The 17,800-nt window shown below is 37.8% G+C and overlaps 1 protein-coding gene across 2 annotated transcripts in view; it reads right to left on the reverse strand.

Moving 5' to 3' along the window:
- Positions 1-17,519, reverse strand: part of LOC113667394 (protein furry homolog-like) — a 34,146-nt gene extending 16,627 nt beyond the window's left edge. Inside the window, exons 1-36 of one of the 2 annotated variants that reach the window (XM_089192509.1) lie at positions 17,108-17,519; positions 16,575-16,759; positions 13,672-13,725; positions 13,257-13,337; positions 12,442-12,509; positions 12,265-12,334; positions 12,106-12,156; positions 11,574-11,843; positions 11,120-11,164; positions 10,475-10,666; positions 9,923-10,024; positions 9,606-9,661; positions 9,295-9,342; positions 8,948-9,056; positions 8,296-8,376; positions 8,136-8,192; positions 7,656-7,795; positions 7,313-7,423; positions 7,121-7,189; positions 6,893-6,976; positions 6,556-6,623; positions 6,341-6,471; positions 5,753-5,868; positions 5,104-5,188; positions 4,909-5,001; positions 4,402-4,643; positions 3,670-3,840; positions 3,094-3,133; positions 2,486-2,610; positions 2,341-2,398; positions 2,019-2,110; positions 1,474-1,539; positions 911-1,011; positions 593-698; positions 408-462; positions 133-243 (exon numbers count right to left, since the gene is read on the reverse strand). In XM_089192509.1, coding sequence (XP_089048635.1) covers positions 133-243; positions 408-462; positions 593-698; positions 911-1,011; positions 1,474-1,539; positions 2,019-2,110; positions 2,341-2,398; positions 2,486-2,610; positions 3,094-3,133; positions 3,670-3,840; positions 4,402-4,643; positions 4,909-5,001; positions 5,104-5,188; positions 5,753-5,868; positions 6,341-6,471; positions 6,556-6,623; positions 6,893-6,976; positions 7,121-7,189; positions 7,313-7,423; positions 7,656-7,795; positions 8,136-8,192; positions 8,296-8,376; positions 8,948-9,056; positions 9,295-9,342; positions 9,606-9,661; positions 9,923-10,024; positions 10,475-10,666; positions 11,120-11,164; positions 11,574-11,843; positions 12,106-12,156; positions 12,265-12,334; positions 12,442-12,509; positions 13,257-13,337; positions 13,672-13,725; positions 16,575-16,759; positions 17,108-17,129 — 3,555 coding nt within the window. In that variant the 5' untranslated portion in view covers positions 17,130-17,519. The remainder of the gene's footprint in view (positions 1-132; positions 244-407; positions 463-592; positions 699-910; positions 1,012-1,473; positions 1,540-2,018; positions 2,111-2,340; positions 2,399-2,485; positions 2,611-3,093; positions 3,134-3,669; positions 3,841-4,401; positions 4,644-4,908; positions 5,002-5,103; positions 5,189-5,752; positions 5,869-6,340; positions 6,472-6,555; positions 6,624-6,892; positions 6,977-7,120; positions 7,190-7,312; positions 7,424-7,655; positions 7,796-8,135; positions 8,193-8,295; positions 8,377-8,947; positions 9,057-9,294; positions 9,343-9,605; positions 9,662-9,922; positions 10,025-10,474; positions 10,667-11,119; positions 11,165-11,573; positions 11,844-12,105; positions 12,157-12,264; positions 12,335-12,441; positions 12,510-13,256; positions 13,338-13,671; positions 13,726-16,574; positions 16,760-17,107) is intronic. The other variant, XM_089192510.1, reaches the window with a different exon arrangement.
- Between the last annotated feature and the right edge of the window lie 281 nt (positions 17,520-17,800).

Consider the following 17,800-nt stretch of genomic DNA (forward strand, 5'->3'; position numbering starts at 1 on the left):
AGAGAATTCGGCAGACAGACCCTGCTTTCCCCTCTAAATACGGTTACACTGAAAAACGAATATATCGCACGGTGTTGTGACAACAACACTGCAAATAAAGAAATAAATAAAGTAACCGCCATAAATACCCACCCTCTCTTTCGGAGAATTCAGCACAGTTTGTAACCAGTTGTAGAGATAACCGCCAGTGGAAAGACCATTAGGATCAAATGCAGGACCACATTGTAACAAACCACACATGGCCTAACGGATACAAAAAATAAAAGGAAAAAAAAAAACCTTGTCATAGTCTCCTTTGCAGTCTCGTATGGATGCAAGGATCTAACGTTTAAAGAATGACAAACTACATGTACTGAGATACTTTTAGCACCCTATGTACAAGCCTTAAGAGGTACTGTATTTCTTACATGAAGAGAAGCCAGCTCCAAATCATTGCTTTGTGCGCTTGAAATGAGCGGAGTTCTACAAAAGCAATTTAAACAAACCCAATTAATAACCAAACTTCATAAACTGAAAAGGAAAGTCAGGCAAAGACAAATGAAAGAGGGCTAAATTTGAAATCATTGAAACTTCTTGGAAATAAAAAGTTTACTTTTCAAGTCCGAGGCCTTTGACTCCAAAATGGGCACACCAACTGCTAAACAGGAAAAACAGGTTACAGCGCATGTCATCTGGCAGAAGATTCCTCCGAAGGGAAGCTGTCAAAACAATTAAACGGGTCACCATCAGGTGCAGGAGAAGAAAATAAAATGTTTTAGCTCTCCATTATTGGAGAGCAATGGTGCAGTAGATATTATAAAAAAAATAGGCTTTTTATTGAGCATGACAGCAGCATATTCAAGTTACGCTTAACTGCGACAGGATTGTCATGAAAAGCGAACAAATGAAATTGGTGAACAGTTTGACTTACCAGGCACGGAGGTGATCATTTTGTAAATAAAGTTTGCAAAGTGAAGTCGAAGCTGCATAATGGCGGGCATGTCTTTGTCACTTTCACTTTCGAGGTACAACCTGATGACAATAAACACGAAGTTACAATTGAAAAATGTGAATAACGTCAGATCTTTACAAGAGTTTCATACTTAGCACAAAGTTATAAGTTCGGTGTCGCCATAAAGCCATACATTTGAAATGATCTTTGCAGAAAATGAATCCCAAGGATTTCTAGTTATCCTAAAATTCCTCCAACAATCATTTATTTCCTTTGTCTCGCTTGGTGACAGGTGTGGAAAACTCGCACTATCCAAATGACGAATCATTCAAACCAATCACAACTTGGTCTCAAGCCTAATTCCATGCTTCAAGCTATCTGCAGGTTTGAAATTTATACTTTCATTCGTGGTGACACCTCATGATAGTCTCCTTTGTTATGGAAGGCTGTTGAGGTAATTTTTGGTTATGGTTTCAGGACAATCAAATGAAAAGCACTCCTACGGTTACTGCTCGTACGCCGTGTTCTGGCGGATGAAATACCTCGTTCCGTCGATATAATCAATAAACGTTGCACAGAGTCCATCTTCCGTCACCAGCTCACTTGCGCTAAGTAAACAAAAAGAACAGAATAAATGGACGCCATTACTAACAAGTCATTAACATAGCACGTAATGACAAAGCCAGTTTAAAAATGTAAGGTTCGTGAAATAGAAACACCAGCATTCCCCGTACAACAGTGATTCACATGAATTCAATTTAGTCAACAACTTCTCTACGTTCATTCTTTACGCAGGGCACTCTCCAATCGCGCAGGACCCTCGTTACATCAAAGTTTCCACTACATTTGAAGATCAACCCGTTAAATCACAGACGTAAAAACCAACGTGTCATTCAGGAAACAGATCAAGAAAGACGGTAAGCATTATGGAATGATGCAATTTTGATACCACACTGTGTATAACCCATTTCATTGGGAAATGCTACGCTGTCAAACGGAAATTGTTTTGATATTTTTGCAAATGGAGGATCACCTAAGAAAGAAAAAAAGGTTCTCTGAACGTAGGAAGATGAATGTGGTAACAAACCTATCCTGGAAACAACCATGTTCAGCATTGAGCTCAAATATCCTGACCAGATATGCTCGCAATACGTCTCGCTTTCTCCTCCGTCTAACACCCTGTGATGATAAAATCAGGTGTGTAAATAAATCTACATGTGACAAAGATCTTGCCTACTGTCGAGGTTTCGCTTCAATTTACTTCAGTAATGTAGAAAATTAGCAGAATTATTAAAAAGCCGAGGATATTCATTACTACTTACATCAGGAAGATTATAAAGAAAACTCAAGATGAAGGCGATTCTTATTCAGACAATCTAATAATGCTAAACAGGTTAAGAAACATTCACCTCTGCCCTACGGTCCAAAGCTTCTCGTAGAAGAAAAAGGAGTTCTTCAAGTAACTCTCTACAAAACACAAATAGACAAGTTACTAACATAAACACATTGAGTGGTAATGTTTGAGCATATTTCTTTCTTTGGTTTGAATTTTACCTAAAAGAACTTGGGCTCGTCCTTCCAAGGCCCACAATGACAGCCTCCCTGATATCAGAGCAGTCACTTTTCAGTAAAGGTACAGCAAATCTGAACAAACTGTCCACCATATTTGGAGATGGAGGCTGAAAGGTATAAAACCGAAAACTAAGAATTCTCCCTCACACTCTTGTTATGAGTGCTAAACAATTTTTCTGGCATCTTTCCAACCTTATTTACGGACAGAACACGCAAGACATTTTTTGACCCTGCATCTTTCAAACATGCACGACGCTTGCCGCATAGGAACCCACTACAGATATGGCTTGATTTTCCAAAGATTCTCAGAAGCTCAGTTGGTCGTGCATCGGACCTCTAAATCACACCTGGTTTAGGTTTGAATCTATGAGAGAAACTCGATCTTTACAAGCTCGAAATGTATTGAGTAAGTCCGTGTCTCAATTTATATATATTTTTTTCCAATAAAACAATCTCGAAAGGGGTAGAATCGTTAGCTACTTTAACAACAAGTTTGTTCTTAAGCCAAACATGATACTAAATTGCTTTCTTTCAAACAACGGTAATCAATGCTTCGTCGATTGCAGAATCAGAACACCAGGACAACTTACCCTGGAATCACCTCTCGTTTCCGAGCCTTCTGATGAAGTTCTGCAATACACAATATAAGATAGACTTAAGTTTCATATCATCAAGCTCCTCCATTCATTCAACAGTGGTAAAAAATGATGAAAAATGTTAGAAAAAGGGAAAATGTCACAGCTAAAATCTACATAATATTCCTCGAAATTTATCAAACTGAAATTCTACAGAAGAACCGTTCTCGATATATTAATTTCCATCCCTAGTCATCCGATATTTCACAAAATTCACGTTTTAAAACCCGTGGGCAGGTTACTCACAGGAGGTCTAACCTAAACCGCGGTTTTACGCAAGCAGTGGATCTTAGATTTTCTCTACGAGTGGGTTGATTTAATTTTAATTAATTTTTGTTTAAAAATAAAGGTCCTTCCACCGCGAGCTTTCGGCCCTCTCAACATTGTTCAAAATCTCAGTGGGCTAGAAAAAGAGCCAATTGCTCGCTTAAGAACTCAATTGTTTCCAGAGAGCGAAGAGGCCGCGCCTTCTTTATCGGAGAAGGCGCTTTCTAAAGCAAGTCAGTACAGTAAAGTAACAGTTAAACTAACCCTCCATCGTGCTCCGACGAGTCGCTCCTTAGGGGGAGGGACCGCGGATAGGCACAACAAGCGAATATAAGGTAATTTCTAAACAGGCACACATGGCTCGTGTTCATAGTCTTCTTTGGTCCTCTGCTGTAAACAGAAGACAGACTGGTGATGGAATCTATCCCTGATGCCCTATAAACAGAACAAAAATATTATCAATTGAACATGTTATTCGGAAAGACCTTCACATAACTTTGAAAGATTCCATTTGACCTGAAATACAGATGACGTAAAATGTGGTAAGAACGAAAAAAAGGGTAGCTTAAATATCACTGATGTTCTTCCCACATTTTAGCGTCTTTGTGATCTACTTCTGAACGGACACATGGCAAAATGGAATAAATTTGTTTAAGCAGTGGAGAGCAGCGCAAAATGAAGAAAGTTTAGCATCTGGCCTTGTAGTACTCGACTGTTCGAACGAAATGATTCTATTTAGGTTTTAGCCGAGAAGCTAGGAATTATTTTTCTTTTCTTCGCTCATCAAGACCTTCCAGTACTTTCCTTTTTAGCACGTTTCGCTTCTTGAATAAGGAAAATTCCAGCAACCATTTCCACGAATGCGTGCCATATTGGACAAACATAGACAACAATCTTTGTATGACGTCAAACGTGTGTGTCTGAACTCCGATAGATCGAAGACAATTACCAATCAAAACGTGCCGTGAGTTAGTACGATAAAGAACCGATTCTTACCCTGAGTCAATTAGCGAATAAACAGTGAGAAGTCGACTGAAGACGTTTGGCCAACAAAACTGCAGAGCAGAAGGACTCAATTCAGGAAGGTACCACTTGTTCAGAAGACCTGCCATAAGTGAGGACCAGAAGAAACTGTGTAATGAAATATTCAGCTGCTCTCCTGTCTCTTTGTCCATGTTACCTGACAGCCGCTCATTCACAACCATAATGTCAACATTGCCAATTGGCCCAGTGAAGAGCTAAAACAACAACATATTTCTGATTTAACTTTATAATCCCCAGAGCGATATGCACGTAACTTCTCCTCGCAGAATCAATACATTACATTAAAGATGAGTATGAAGCTCAAAGAATTTACTTGCTTGAAAACTGCGAAAGGTAACTGATAAAGTGCTTTGGCCGAGAAAACATGCCGCGTCATACCAACCAACCATATTTCATAGGCTAAAAAAGTTAGACACTGAAATCCAAAACAACGCAGTAGGAGACAGAAGGGCCACCCACCTTCTCACTCTGAGGTATGGAATGCAGAACCTTCTCAAGTACTGTTGGAAAAACTTGATCTATTACATCGAGCACTAGTTTGTCAGATTTTTCCTTGAAGAAAATAAAAATTGAGGTCAGTTAAGCTATCCTTTTAATTGTTTATCAACGGAAAGAGTAATTGTTTGATAAACAAAGAGCTTCCACTAATTTTACCTTGTCGGTGAGGTCCATCAAACTGCTTAGTGTCCGCACTTCTTTCAGAACAAGAAAGGCAAGTCTCCGTATGATAGGATGTATACTATATACAGATACAAATACGAAAAAGAAAAGAGTTATAAACATTTTAAGACCACAACAGAAATACAGCAAAATGATGCAAAAGCATATTATGCGTCGATCTACTCGAAGCTTCAACATTCCCCCCGGACAACCCCCCGCGCATTTGAACTTTTCAAGATTGGCTTGTTTAAATTCCTACCCCCAGGGGGGGGGGGGGGGGCAAAAATTGCGTTCAAAGGTCCAACCCAATTTTTTTCTAAAAGAAAAAATCAGCGACCGTGACTATCTTCACCGCCATGGACTGAGCTTTAAGCTTTGACTAAGCTTGACCTTGTAGACCTTTTTTCCCGGGTCATTCTATCGCGAAAGTGAACTGTTTACATTAAACAACTCTATATTTAAAGATGTTACCCTAGTGCTCATCTGGAAAGACTTAAAACTTATGGTTCACACTCCCCACCCAAACCAGGGGAGGTTTGAATTTCTCACCCTCCCCAGGTACGGACGACGGGGATGTTGAAGATTCAAGTCGTTCGACGTAACGTTTTATCCACAAAAAAGGTTCATTTAGTGCGTAACACACCTGCAGAGCATAACAAGAGCAAACCCCTCCACATTATGAAGCACAGTTATTCGGTCAACTTCTTTATCACATGGCAAACTGTGAGCAGATAATTCCAGCTGAGCATCCTGTGTAGACTGACAAAAAAAAAAAAATGCATGTTACACGCTAACTCTCGAACGCATACTCTGTAAAGTTTTAGTGCGGTCATCGCAAACGCTGAAAAGAGAGCGAAAAACATGTCAGCCAACGGTCGCAGCACAAGCGTAGGTTTCTTGTATTTTCAGTCGAGGGTACACACGCGGACCCACGCGAGAGATGAGTCAAACGCGCGAGAACAAAAGAGCGAAACGCCCTGCTTTGCTTTTAATTTGCTTGCCTTGGTAATGCAATTGGCTTAGAAAACTAACACCTCTCATCCCATTGGATTCGGCGGAGCTAGAAGAATCAAGAAGTGGTCACTCGCATTTTTCTTCACTTTGAGTTCTCATTGGCTTGCTGTGATCTTCTCCTGTTTTCTGATCGGTGGTTGTGATTGTTTCAGTTTTGGTTCATGACATTCAATTAATAAGCAGAGTGGGGAGTTAAAATGGGAACATCGCAACCCACCTTAGAATCCTCTGGACCAGCAGAGACTACAGTCTTCCAGTGAGCCAGCAGCTGCAACAACATACGCATAGCACTGTCCAGCAGTGATGGCAGGTTGTCTTGGATCTCACGTAGAATAAAGTTGATATACCCTGAAATATGTACAAGTAAATAAATCGAAACTCTTTTCTACCTGGAATTCATTCTGAATGTATACACCAGTATCATCACCTTACCTAAAATTGTAGTTTCTCTCCAGTCTGCAAAGTCAAGCAGGAGGGATTGAAGAGAAGACAGGGCCAGCCTGGATTTGAACAAATGCGCTGATCAGAACTATATCAGTGAAGCTTATTATACTTAAATCTCACCAACTGAACGCCATTCATTACAGCAGAAATTACGAACAATTTCAACTCAACAGTCTTTCGCTAAGTGTCATATGACTGTGACAAAAACTTCGCAACATCCGAACGTCATTCGCCATCACTGACAGCAGACCTTTTCGGAGCAATCCTCGATAAAAAAAAAAAAAAGTCGCATTACATAGTCCACAAGTACATCATCCTCTCTTACCCTCTCAATTCTTCATCCATGTGAACAGTGAGACGTGAAAGAAGATCTACTAGGTCCACTTTAGTCATACCTTCTGGAATACACCTTTAGGTTTAAAAATTGATGTCGACATGAATCTCAAATGCACTTGTAACGGCTATTACCAAAGTGTAATTATTGTTTTTAAGCATCAGTTTGATTCATCACTAGAACCAGAGATAGAACGGAAATAAATTTCATGCTAGATACCTTGGAATGGCAGCAATACAAGTCCTGAACAGCTCAACTTTTGGATCAACCTTTGGTTTTCGTTCTCCTCTGTACATGACAAAGTTAAAGTAAACAAATATGAGAAGGAGAGATAGAGACGGAAAATCAAACGAAAAATAATGAGTTTGTCCTGATAACAATTGAATTAATCTCTTCACAAAGAATACTAACGTGGCAATATCCTCAGGCTCCTTGTGAGAACAATGTGGATTTGTCATCATCAAAGGCCTGCCAATCTGTGCATCTAAGGATCTTATGATACTATCCAGAGCTTTACGGATGCTATCAAGAAAGAAATTTTAATAATATAAAAAGGTTAGGTGTGCACAATAAACTATTTTTCCAAACTTTAAAAAGAATCTGTATTGTTGGTTGAAAGCCACATTGAGGAGTATACGGGGAAAGTATGAGACAGAGCCAATCAGGTTACAGGATTTTGTACCACGAGGTACAAATCAACCAATCCAATGACAATCAAATTTTCATAACATTTTCATAACATTTTCAAACATACCCGTGGTAATAGTTAGCCAGTCCAATACTGCTAGCTTGGCTTTCTGTCAAATTTTTCATAGAGGCTACTCTTCGCACTCTGACAGTGCTACCAGATGGAAAAGGAGCAGTGGATGTCGGCATTGCTGGCGCCTCTATGCCCTTTCATAAATGACAATAGTTGACAAGTTTTTAAGGTCTTACATTTTTCTCCAGTAGCTATTAAACGATATAAAAGGGAAGAAAATAATACGCCAAATAACGTCTCACTTGTGTACTACCTGAACATTTAGACTCTAATGGTCTTCACAGAGCAAGAGAAAACAATTCTGAACGTTTCCAAAGGCTTAAGATATATTCTTTTCAAATTCCCAGTGCTTTGTGGCATATTCTTCCAAGAACAGTTAAACCAAACTTAAACCGAGTTACCATTTACACTGAACAGTTTTAGTGCTAATGGTTCAACATTTTCTTTACTACTGTTACAAACTAAAACCCTTACCTTTCTTTGAAGACTATCAGCAATGACAAAAAATGCACGAAGACCAATGTTCATTCTCTGAAAAAACGAAGAAAAAAATCTGTTACATCACCACTGAAAGCTAAACGCAAGCAAAAGAATCGCACACTAAATACCGTTAGTAAACTAGTTTAAATTATACCTCAGGACTTATTGCCCGGCCTGTTCTGTTAACACTCAGCAAATCAAAGACTATGTCATTCATGGCAAAGTCGAGCTTTTCCTAGTAGATAAAAAGACATCAAAAGATAGATTAACTCTATTGGAAAGCTTCATTTGTTGAAAAAAAATAGCTTTGAGCAGAGTGTGCACTATCAAAGATGAGTTTGAAGCTCTTCTACAGCTCACATTACTAAAATCGTTTAGTAAAGTCGCGTTTAATAATCCAGTGTACAATTACATCAACGAACCATGTAGTAACTTCTTTCCTTTGATAAATGGTACGAATTTATCAAAATTTCTCCTCCAAGGCATCCAGACCGAGGTGAGTCAGTCTGCGGAACTTCCCTTTGCCAGAAGGATTCAAAACTCTCGCTCGAAATCGAGGAAAGTGATCACTCAATCTACAATGGTGCCCACCTTGAAATCGCACAGAATCCAGAAGAAGCAACACAAATATATTGCGTTCCTCTTACGTCGAACAAAATGAATCATTACAAAACTTTTTTAACTGAACATGAAACTGAAGGACTAATCCTGTCAAAAACTGTGTTATCGCATGAAATTGGCGGGTAAACATTTGCAGAAAGAAACAGCCACGTGTAAGTGCTATTTATCATCACGTGAAACTTCACCTGAGCTATGAACTGAATAATCTTGACAAAGTAGTTCATGGGAGCTTCTCTCGGCACAACACCACGCGAACCACGAGGAAAGAGCACATCTGTAATACTTCGCAGCCGGCTAATGAAAGCAAACACAGACCTTAGTTTGGGCACCAAGAATATCAGTTATTATTACATGTACATGGCTACTACCTCAGTCCAATATTATGAGCAAACAGACGTTGATGCTCATTATCAAATGGCTACTGCATGTAGAAGAACCATTTATCTCGCACAGTACGTCAGGAAAAATGCTTCAATATTTGAAAAAACAAAAACAAAAAAAAAGAAGATAAACAGTAATAAAAATGACCAACCTCACTGTTGCTGTGTTACTTTCTCCCTTGATTCTGATCATGTAGACCCTACAAAACAACAACGCAGCCTATTATAAGATTTGTCGTGAAATTTCCACAGAAACACGGTGTTTCTTACTCAGCCACAAAGTGCAAGAGCCCCTCCTTTTGAATAGGCAATGTACATGTATATACTGTACAATATAGGGACTCAGCTATTATCATTCATTTTCATTGGTTAAACAGTGATTTAAATGATTCAAATCCTACAAATAACCTTTCATAAAGCAAAAGGCTTCAAGGTAGATACGATCAAAAGATAATGTACTCACCAGACCAATCTGTACAAGCATTCCATCGCTACTTTCTGCATCTTTACGTCTCTCTGCTGCAAATCAGGGAGAAAAAAAGATGAGCGCAAAAACAGAAAAGTGTGATGCAAACCCCTTTGACACCAAAGTAATTCTTTTGTTTGAATTCTTCATCTTGGGTAAAATTACCCCTGAACTAAATAATCCATCATTCCCTATGTAGTCACAAACGTTTATGCCAAGAAAAGATCTACCTTTCCAATACCTTAATGTCTGTGAGAAGACTTCATAAAAACAATAAACTGTGTTCTAGAGCCAAACAGTACAACAACAAGTACCTTCAGAGTTCCCAGACACATGCTAAGGAAGCTTGGCCAGCTACTGAGGAAGAAAGCTTTTTGACTGACACAGAGTAAAACAGTGACAAGTGGATAGATAGCCTGAAAGAAAAAAAAATGTGCTTGGACCAAGTAATTTTTTTAATGGCACTTCCACAATGAGTTTGATACAAAAATGTGAAAAAAAAAATAAAATAGATTAGTACTGAGCACACAATTAGCTCAAGTAACTCAAGTTTTTCCAGTGACTGAAAAACCTTACATCTTTTCATCTTTAGCCAGAGCTTCCCCAAAGGTATAATATTGATCAAAAATTCACTTGAGGGGAGAGGGGTGAGGAGGGGGAATTGGTGAGGAGGAAGTGCAGAGTGTGCTCAATTTAAACAGAAATTCTTCAAGGTGGTGACACTTGGAATACAAGGTTGCTATTGGAATTCTTTAGTCACTTAACAGCTATAGGTCATCTGGTCATATATTTCAAATTACTGCTCCTGTGGTACTTGGTCTTAAAATATACTGGGGTAGATTACCTTGCAATGGTTGTAAACTCACCTGACTGTGTCTTGTTTTCTTGGTGAGATCAAAAGTATGATGATACATGGTGTCTACAAAACTCTTCAGAGCTGGTACATTCAGCTCTCTATTGGCACCTGCCGCCACAGGAAGAAGGATCTCCACAAACATAGAGGCAAAAGCATGTTTCACTTCTTTGTCCCTGGAGTCCACAAACAATGTTGCACAATCCTAAAAAAATGCCACAAAAAAGATAAAATTGACATTATGATAGCTTTCTTGCAAGATCATTCTACAAAAAAAGCCTATTTCATGAGAAAACTCAAAGACAGTGACCCAGTGAAATATCAAAACAGATGATTAACCCTTTCAACCCCAAGAGCGACCAACATCACTTTTCTCCTTACAATATCTCCCATAAATCAAACATTAAGGTCATGAGAATAAAGGAAATGATCACCAATGAAAGAAGCTCTTGATTTTTAAACAAATTCTCCTTGTCAGCACCTTAAGAAATGTATGATGAACAGTATGGAGAATATGCATACTGATATTTGAGTGTAAAGGGTTAAATGTAAACTCTTTTGTCCCACCACTAATCAAATCCTTAATCCCAGAAAATTAAAATTAACTTTGAAAAATTTCTACCATTCTCTAAGTGGTTATGCAAACAACTGTACCTACCCTCATAAAATTGAAAGACTCTTCCAACTCCTCAACTGGATATAACTAAGAGACACAAAATTTCACACTTTTTAATTCAACTTTCTTTTTTTAGGTGACCATAAAAAAAAAATTAAAAATGCACAGTGCCCACAGATCAAATTTCCTCTAAATTGCCATTTGGCAAACCTACTGCATCTGTACCTTTACTTTAAAAAACAAAAAACATTGCCAGAAGTAAAACTTTAGACTCCAGTAAAATTTAAAGTTAGGGAAAAGTAAAAACCACATTAGTGCAAGATCTGAAATAAACAATACAACCAGCAATCATGTTTACATCAAAAACATTTTCCCTCCATATTGTGGCTGATAAATGTTGCAGCTTTTTGAACCAGGGTAACACAAAAAACTCACCACAACTATAGTGTGCTCGAAATTAATTTGTATCAAAATAATAAAAAAAAAGTGTACAAACCTTAATTCTTAAATACTTCATCCCATAAATAATATTCACGAATACTGAAGGATTGTTCTGGTACTCCTTAAACTCAGCCACAAATCTCTTCTTGACAGACAAAAAGCAGGCTTGTGCTAACACACCAAGCACCTCAGCATACAGAGCTGCAATTATTTCTCCATTGGCAGCTGTTGGGGAGGCAGAGTAGCTGTCTCTTTGTTTAAAGTGTCTGAATGCCAGTGATAAAATGTACTGCACATACCCATCATCCACTGGATGAACTGGCAACTAGATAAAAAAAATTTTGGTTAAAACTGTTATAACTGCTGCAATTATTTTTTAATCAGCCTGAAATCAAATGCAATCTTTTCCCTAGCATATAGGAGTTGCTTCTGGTTGGTGCAAGCTATAGAAATTGTAATAATTGGAGCTGTCTCATCAAACATGCTGATGTGCATGTGGAACCTACTTGTGTGTATTACATTTAATGATTATATAAGTTCCTCCATTAATCACATCATCTCTCATTATCTTTTAACCATGCACTCACCTGTTTTAGGACCTCAATAAGAACCAAACAAAACAAGAAGTCCACCGCAAGCTGAAAAAAAAAGTTGTTAAAACATAACTTACAATAAATATGAATTTGAATGCACACAAGGTTCTTCTAAAAGATTATCAAGCTCCATAACATTCCTTTGTTACTTACATCCCTTCTTTCTGTGAGGTGATCTTTACCAATATAAAACTTGCTCTGGAGCTTTGGAGATTCACTGCCACTAATGCAACAAAGCACAAAGCAGTCAGTTTTACAGTGTAGCCCTAGAAAGTCGTGCATAGGGATATGTAGTGAAAACTGAAAAATAATTATCAATTCATACTTTACCCCTTTGGTTTGGAGATGTTGGCCTTGCCTTTATGGCCATCAGTTTCCAACTCGCCAGTCTTGATTTGCTGACAACAATGAAAAAAATTTACTCCATGTTACTCAATACTGGAAATGTGTGTAATTATAATATGCTAAATTTTACACACAGTTTTCCAAGTTCTTACTTATGATCTACCAGAAGATAGGGGCATAGAGGATGTCACCATAAACAACATCTCACTTCCTTCATAAATATAATATAAAACAAATAGATTCTACATTGTATGTTGCCATGCATCTGATGGGAACATGTAACTGATCATTAGAGCTACATGTGCTATTGATGAATGTCAAAATGTGGTGAGAATTTTAGAACTATGCTCAACTGCCACCCACAGGCCACTATTATGTTTTTACCAAATTTTTCCTCATTTATGATCTCACACTTAACTCTTTAACTCCCATGAGTGACCAAGACAGATTTTCTCCATACAACATCAATACAATATCAACCAGATAAGTGATGAGAATAAAGAAAAATAGAAATTTGGGGATAATTATCTGAACCAAAATTATAAGAATTGCATCATTGACAATAAGGAAAATGACAAATTTGATCTGGGAGCTGATGGGTTTACAGACATATGGAATCCATTTGTTACACTGCTGTTGATAGCCACTATTATAATTGTAACCATTAGTTCCTACAGAGCTGATTATCATTTTATCACTCGCTCAGTGCTAGAGCATTGCAGCAAGAATTACTGGTGTTTAGGGATTTTTACCTTGTGTCACACTGACAAGATAAAAAATATATTTCGTAAAGTTCCAACCTGCTTTTCATACCACTTGAATAATGTTTTCAAGAGAGAAGGGAGACTAAATTCAGCCACACTGTTGAGAGAATTTAGCAGCTGAAAGAACAAAAACAGTCTCAGTCAAATCATTACATTCAGCGCTAAATTAGGTCTATATAGTAGAATCCCCATTTTAAAAACTCTCAGTTTCTCAAAACCACTTATACTGTATTTGTTTGATTAAGTGTCCTAGGGCCCATTTCTTGAAAGTCCTGGTAACTAGGCAGGTCCAAAGCCACAGAAGGAGGTTCTATCACCCACTCCATTTTGGGTCTTTTTTAACAGGGGGGGGAAGGGGAAGAGAAGAGGGGGAAAACCTTTTAGAGTTGAGCTCTTCATTGAAGGTATTCCTGCATGACTACATGAGATCATGATTGTTTTGTTGTTATACCTGGTCAAATTGAGCATCTTCACCTCTTTGAAGAGACTTTGACAGTGGTCTTTCCTGTGATCATAAGAAAAAAAATTACAATGGTCAAAAGTACAGTCCAGTCCTGCTGGACCTCACGTCCACTTTTCACTGACATAACAATCAACCGGGCAAGAAATATTTGTTTGAGATATGACATACAAATATTACAGAAAGACTTCTGACTGAAATTAAGCGAAGGTTCCAGAATCATTATTACACTCCTCAGTTAGAAGGTGCACTATGATTAGTCAGTTTAGAAGACTATTATTTTCACTGTACAGCCTGTTATATTCAAAACCACTTAACTCATTTTCACAGTCCTTACTGTACATTATGGAACCTCACTTATTCTGCTCTGATTTATGGATGAAAAAACTTGGTCCATAACTTACAGTACAAACCTCTACCTTGGTTACCAAAAGGTCTTTATGACACCATTAACAAGAAAAGGATAATTACTCTAAGAGAAGAGAAGACCTTGTAAAGTTGAATAAATTAACATTAGGCATAATACAAAGACTTCCGTAAAAATAGAATCAATTTGCATATCGAAATTCAGAAAAAGCATCTATCTGCCTCTCTCACTCTTCCTTATCAAAAAAACAAAAGGAGGGGGTTCTCAACTACTGGATAGTCCCAAATTTAAATGAGAAAGTTTACTCTGTTTTTACTAAAATTGTTGTTTTCCTCTTCAATTTAACTCTTCCATCTCCTTGTTATCTGGGATTAAATCACCATTCCCTAGATAATCTCTTGATAATGGCGTCATATATATACTAACAACACATTATCAAGATTTTAGTAAAAAATTTACCACACAAAATAACCAAATAACAAGCTTAACAGAAAAGAAAGTGGAAAAAAACACTACTAGTAGTAAGATGAGGTAAACAAACTAAACAATACAGGCAGTCAAGAACCAATGGATAAATAACACAGAATTAATAAGGAATGCACTATGATGAACGTGTCTCTGCCTAGCATAACAAAATGTCAGAATGTTCTTGCTTTTTTCACTTGGAATTATCTCGATCCTTTTAAAGTCAAACATCTATTTAGTGATTCTTCCCTCTAGCTATAACAAATTTCCTTGTGACAAATATATCACAACTTGGCTTTACAGCTGTACATCAAGACTAAAACCTTTCCATGATAGTTGAAGAGTGTCAATTCCCATAACCATCTTGCTGGATCATGAATTGATATTTTACAGAGAAGTGGCATGTTCAAGATTTATGCATACATAATATTACAAATAATCTTTTCTACAGTTTCCTCAACTCTCTCAGAAATAACTTACAATAATTTTCTGCCACAAAGGGGCCACAAAAGTTTTATGTGGTGTGTGATTCATCCAAGTATTATGTGAGGAGTCAATTTTTACAGAAAGGCAGGGTAAGGTGAGATTTAAAGTTTTCCCTTTTTAGTTTGAAGGGCATAGAATTCTGTTTACTGTGACCCATTTTTTTTTTTTAAATTTGGGCATAAAACAAGATCATGAGTTTCCTCCTTCTGGCCACCCTCTCAAAGGTAAAGCTGCGTAAGCTTTATCTTACCTAGGAGACAAACACTTGCTCTTCCTAAACTTTAACATAGCTAATTAACATTAAAACCAAGGTCATTTGATCAAAAGACAAAATGATTATCACCATGATAACCTCTTGTTTACATAAAAAATCTGGAGATAATCATCAAATGCCCATTAAGGAATTCAGTTTGGGGCATCAAGATTCATTTGCACATTACAACTTCCTATGAATTATTACAACCACTCAAACAGTTAATCATGACGAGAGATGATGATTCCACCATTGAAACGACTCATAAATATGCTTATTGTCGCGTTCGCAGGTCTACTATCAGTCACTTAACAGGTCTCTTCAAAAGACACAGACATGACATGCCTGAATAAGGAGTAACGGTAGGAGTTAGGTAAAACGGTGGAAGAAAATACTTCAATAAAGGGGTCCTTCAAAGAATGGTTACTCAAGCATGCAAACGCAGCCATGTAGTACATTCATAAAGATCAGGCCACCTGGAGACACAATAAGCTCAATAAACAAATGAAACAATAGCTACTTCCTCAGCTCATGTCAGGAGACCACAACATGTGATCTTCAATACACGTTTGCAAGAAAACGACTGTGGTTGCATTCCAGAAGTTGTGAGCGACAGAAAAGGATTTAGAGGGAAATATATCTCAGCGGGTGTGATCGATGACAACTAAAAGTTGTAATGATCACATTCTCTCGTCCTAGATACGCTTTCGACGTAACACTCCGACAAATATTTCAAAATTAATCGAAACTCCCAAGCGTGTGGTCTAAAATGGAGATTCGTTCTGCATCAGTAGACTGTTTACACAATGCTTCACAAACAAATCTTATTTACACCGAAATTACGGAATAAAAACATTTTGTCAGACAAATCAAAGAGATTGCGTTTGACAGCGTACAGGGTTACTACAAAAATACCGCCTCCGGTTTTATAAATAACTCCCGCGCAATGATACTTTTCGCCTTCAAATTACCCCGAAAATAGACAGTTCATTTTCACCGTCTGGAAATTATGCATTGTTTCTCGTGGTAGGCATTTTATCGTCACCGTAAGATACTAAATAAATCAACATTTTTGGCTGAAAAAAGAAACCGCATTTCTTACAAAATGTGTTTCTTTATTATCGGGTAAATTGGAACACATCAATTATTCCAAAATCGGACACAAGATACGGTCAAAAAATTGTAAACAAACCTCGCAAGTAGGAGGTAAGGATATTTTTATCGTCCACATCATCGAGAAATCACTGTCACTCACTAATCTTTCCCGAAGCCCGCTCTCGCCAAAACTACGGATCGAAAATAAATATTTATGTAAAGGCTTACCAAAGGTTCGGTCAGAATAGTTTCGATCTTTTTCTCGGCAAGATCAGTGAAGTCTTTGAATAAATGTCTCAGGACAAATTCGCCGGGAGTGACATCAGATGCAGCAGCGGTTGTCTGCCGCTCTGGTGGCTGTCCCCACGGAAGAACAAGCCCGTTTTCTGAAGCGGTGGAGGTTCTGACATCTTCTACAACATGAGAATTACAGCTTAAGCTTAGTAATTAATCACAGGGATTCGATGAGTTGAGGCAAACCTTTTAAGTCAGACGGCGATGTCGACAATATCGTTGAGACTGGTCGATCATCGTTGAATGAAAATTGAAACAAAATCTTGAGTACAGTTATCATGATTAAGCAAAAGCTATGTAAAAACTCCTTGTACAATTTTTGGCTCATACGAATATGTTATTATGCCATAGCCCCAGCAGCTACAGTTCAAACTAAACAACACCTCAGGAAAGTACACCAAAGTGATATTTTTCTCACTGAATGATCACAGTGTCTGCTTTCCATAAAACAACAAATCTTTGCCTACCTCGATTATTAGTTTCAGCCATTTTGTTTAGGAGTCCATCTTCTCTTCATGGCGTTTTTTAGATCGATGTCTCCTGAAACATACAGCCTCTAGTTTAACAAACATTGGATGTTCAAAGTTCGATGACGATTTCTGAAGAATATCGAAGGGCCAGTTCTCAGGTGCGACAGATTTTCCGTGATAAATTAATCTAGCGTTTCCATTCGCTCAGTTTCTAGCAATATACAGGATATTCCTTCAGTGTATCGTAGCAATAACAAAATGTAGCACCAAAAAGATTCGAAGATCATACAAAAACTTCTTGAACAACTAGAAAAATATAAAATTTTGACTGTAAGAGGAAGCTTCAAATTATGACGCATGCGTTCGAGGCATAAACAGTGGAGTGACTCTGTCTCCACCAATCACATGTTGGACTGCGAAAACACACTGCTTCCTTTTTACTCTATTTCCGGTTCATTTCATTTGCAAGTTAAGAGCGCTTTACACATTTCAAGTACCATTATGTTTGTACAGCAGTTTCTATGGGCTTTTTCGAATCAAAAACATATATTCTAGCTTAAAACACAACTGAATGAATATGTCTCCAGAAGAATCAGAAGACAACTTGTCCTTCACTAATTTTGAAGCATAAAGCACTTTGGTTGGCCTTGCGTAATATCCATTTAAAGCTTAGTTCCTACTTGTGATCAA

The sequence above is a fragment of the Pocillopora damicornis genome, chromosome 13, assembly GCF_964200805.1.
Source record: "Pocillopora damicornis chromosome 13, jaPocDami1.2, whole genome shotgun sequence".
In the NCBI taxonomy this organism is placed as follows: Eukaryota; Metazoa; Cnidaria; class Anthozoa; order Scleractinia; family Pocilloporidae; genus Pocillopora; species Pocillopora damicornis.